The 1,938-nt window shown below is 45.1% G+C and overlaps 1 protein-coding gene across 1 annotated transcript; it reads left to right on the forward strand.

Annotated features, from left to right (window-relative positions):
• Window positions 1-106: 106 nt before the first annotated feature.
• Window positions 107-1,647, forward strand: LOC106805882 (leucine-rich repeat and immunoglobulin-like domain containing-NOGO receptor-interacting protein 4; the record flags this gene model as incomplete). The annotated part of the gene is made up of 4 exons (XM_014807651.1): window positions 107-252; window positions 458-745; window positions 1,039-1,213; window positions 1,571-1,647. Coding segments are annotated over 4 exons (620 nt in total), but the record flags the coding sequence as incomplete, so codon positions are not given.
• Window positions 1,648-1,938: the final 291 nt, after the last annotated feature.

Consider the following 1,938-nt stretch of genomic DNA (forward strand, 5'->3'; position numbering starts at 1 on the left):
AGAGAGCTCTGTCCTGATGAAAAAAAATAAGGAGTAAAGATAGATGACAATCATTTCAGGCGAATCTCGATGTGACACGGATGATAATTTCTATCATTATTTTCAGAATATCTGCATCTCAGCTACAATCGCTTCACCACGCTGCCTAACAGAATATTCTCCCCCTTCACGCGACTACGTAGGCTCTTTCTAGAATTCGGCTCGCTTACTACCATTGCACCCAACGCGCTGGAAGGTCTATCAACACTAGAGGTACACATTCATTTAACGGCCATGAGCTGCCATGAGAGTGTTAGTAACTTCACAGTGTGTTTATTACGCAGTGTTTCACCCCACGATCGCGTGATGCCATTTCTATCGTTTGTCCAACCGCAATCTCACACTCGCATTTTAAAACATTAGTGGCTACTGCACCATTGTCCTGTCCTAAGCCGATTTCATCCCTAAACTGTTTCAGTACTTGGACTTGTCGCATAACAAAATCGGGTTCATCGAACCGGGGCTCTTTGCCGAAATGGGACAACTCTACACGATGATGCTGGAATACAATAATCTGCACGCTCTCGAAGCGGGCACCTTCTCCGGATTGAGAAAAGTGTCCAATCTTGATCTAGAATACAATAGCATCGGCCGCATCGATGCAGGGGCCTTCGAAAACACAGACGGCATTACTTTCTTGAAACTATTTAAGAACAAGCTAACTTCTATTAAAGCCGGAGCATTCGCGGGATTAAACAAGCTAGAGGCAAGTTGCGATCTAATCCGGATTAAACAAATTTGCGAGTTTACCAATGGGTACTAGTACAATGAATCCTCACTGTGGATTTTAATAAGCTATTGCGAAATCAGTTAATTGTGAGGTTTTGTTACGCAGCATATGAATAACCTCGTCAGCGTGTGCTGTCTTCCGACAGCTCTGATATAGAAACGTTTAGTAGTTTCGACAAAAAAATAGTTATATAGGCTGCACTCTGTTACCGCAACGCTCCATAATGTTTACCTATTCCGTTCAATAATTATCTGGTATTTATTGCACAGATGCTTGACATTATCGCTAATTTCGACCTGGAGACGATCGAGGTAGGAGCCTTCCACGGACTGCCCCGATTAAGTATAGTGTACCTTTTCTACAACAAGCTCAGCCATCTGGAGCAGGACATATTTGATCTCTCGCTTTATCCGGAGAGCTGGAGCATATACACCGACATATCCGGTATACTTCTTAGACGTTCCCGAATGTTCCTGAATCGCCTAAATAATACGAGAATGTATGAAAAGCCTGGTGATATATATATATACATAACTTATTCATATACATACATATATGTATGACATTATAAATTAAGTACTACATACAACCAAGGTGCCGCCAGCATCTCACCCCCCCCCCCCCTCCCCCGCGCAGCAGACAGAAATACCAGCGTTTGTCGAAGAGTTCATAGCGAGAGCATTCCGGACGCCGCACGTGCAACAACGTGCTTCTACTTGCCACCGCGGTTCAGGAAAGCTTGAGAACTATTAGTATAGGCCTCATCTTTACGCATGTCTTTCGCGATCTCTCGCATTCTAGAAACCCGCTGAGCTGCAGCTGCCTCGGCTGCGCTACTGAGTAAGCCGTTCGACGTCCACGGACGTTGCCACGCGCCGCGCAGACGTCGAAGGAAGAGTTGCTTGAAAACATTGACCCTTCGACCTTCACTGTCCGGCGGGAAGACGTCAGATCGTACACTAAGCGACACATCTCATGATATTGTCGGCTACCAACGACGATTTACGACTACGGAGTTGCCCCTCTTACTGCCACAGCTTATATACGCACCGTTTAAGAATGAGCCGAAGTCCTGTTACATAACAACAATCACTTAATCACTTGCGGCTACCAACCGATACTTCTTTGCAGTCGACGGCGTATGCGAACCATTTAGTAGATTTAGTAGA

This window comes from Priapulus caudatus, unplaced genomic scaffold (genome assembly GCF_000485595.1).
Source record: "Priapulus caudatus unplaced genomic scaffold, Priapulus_caudatus-5.0.1 Scaffold132, whole genome shotgun sequence".
NCBI classification, from domain to species: Eukaryota; Metazoa; Priapulida; class Priapulimorpha; order Priapulimorphida; family Priapulidae; genus Priapulus; species Priapulus caudatus.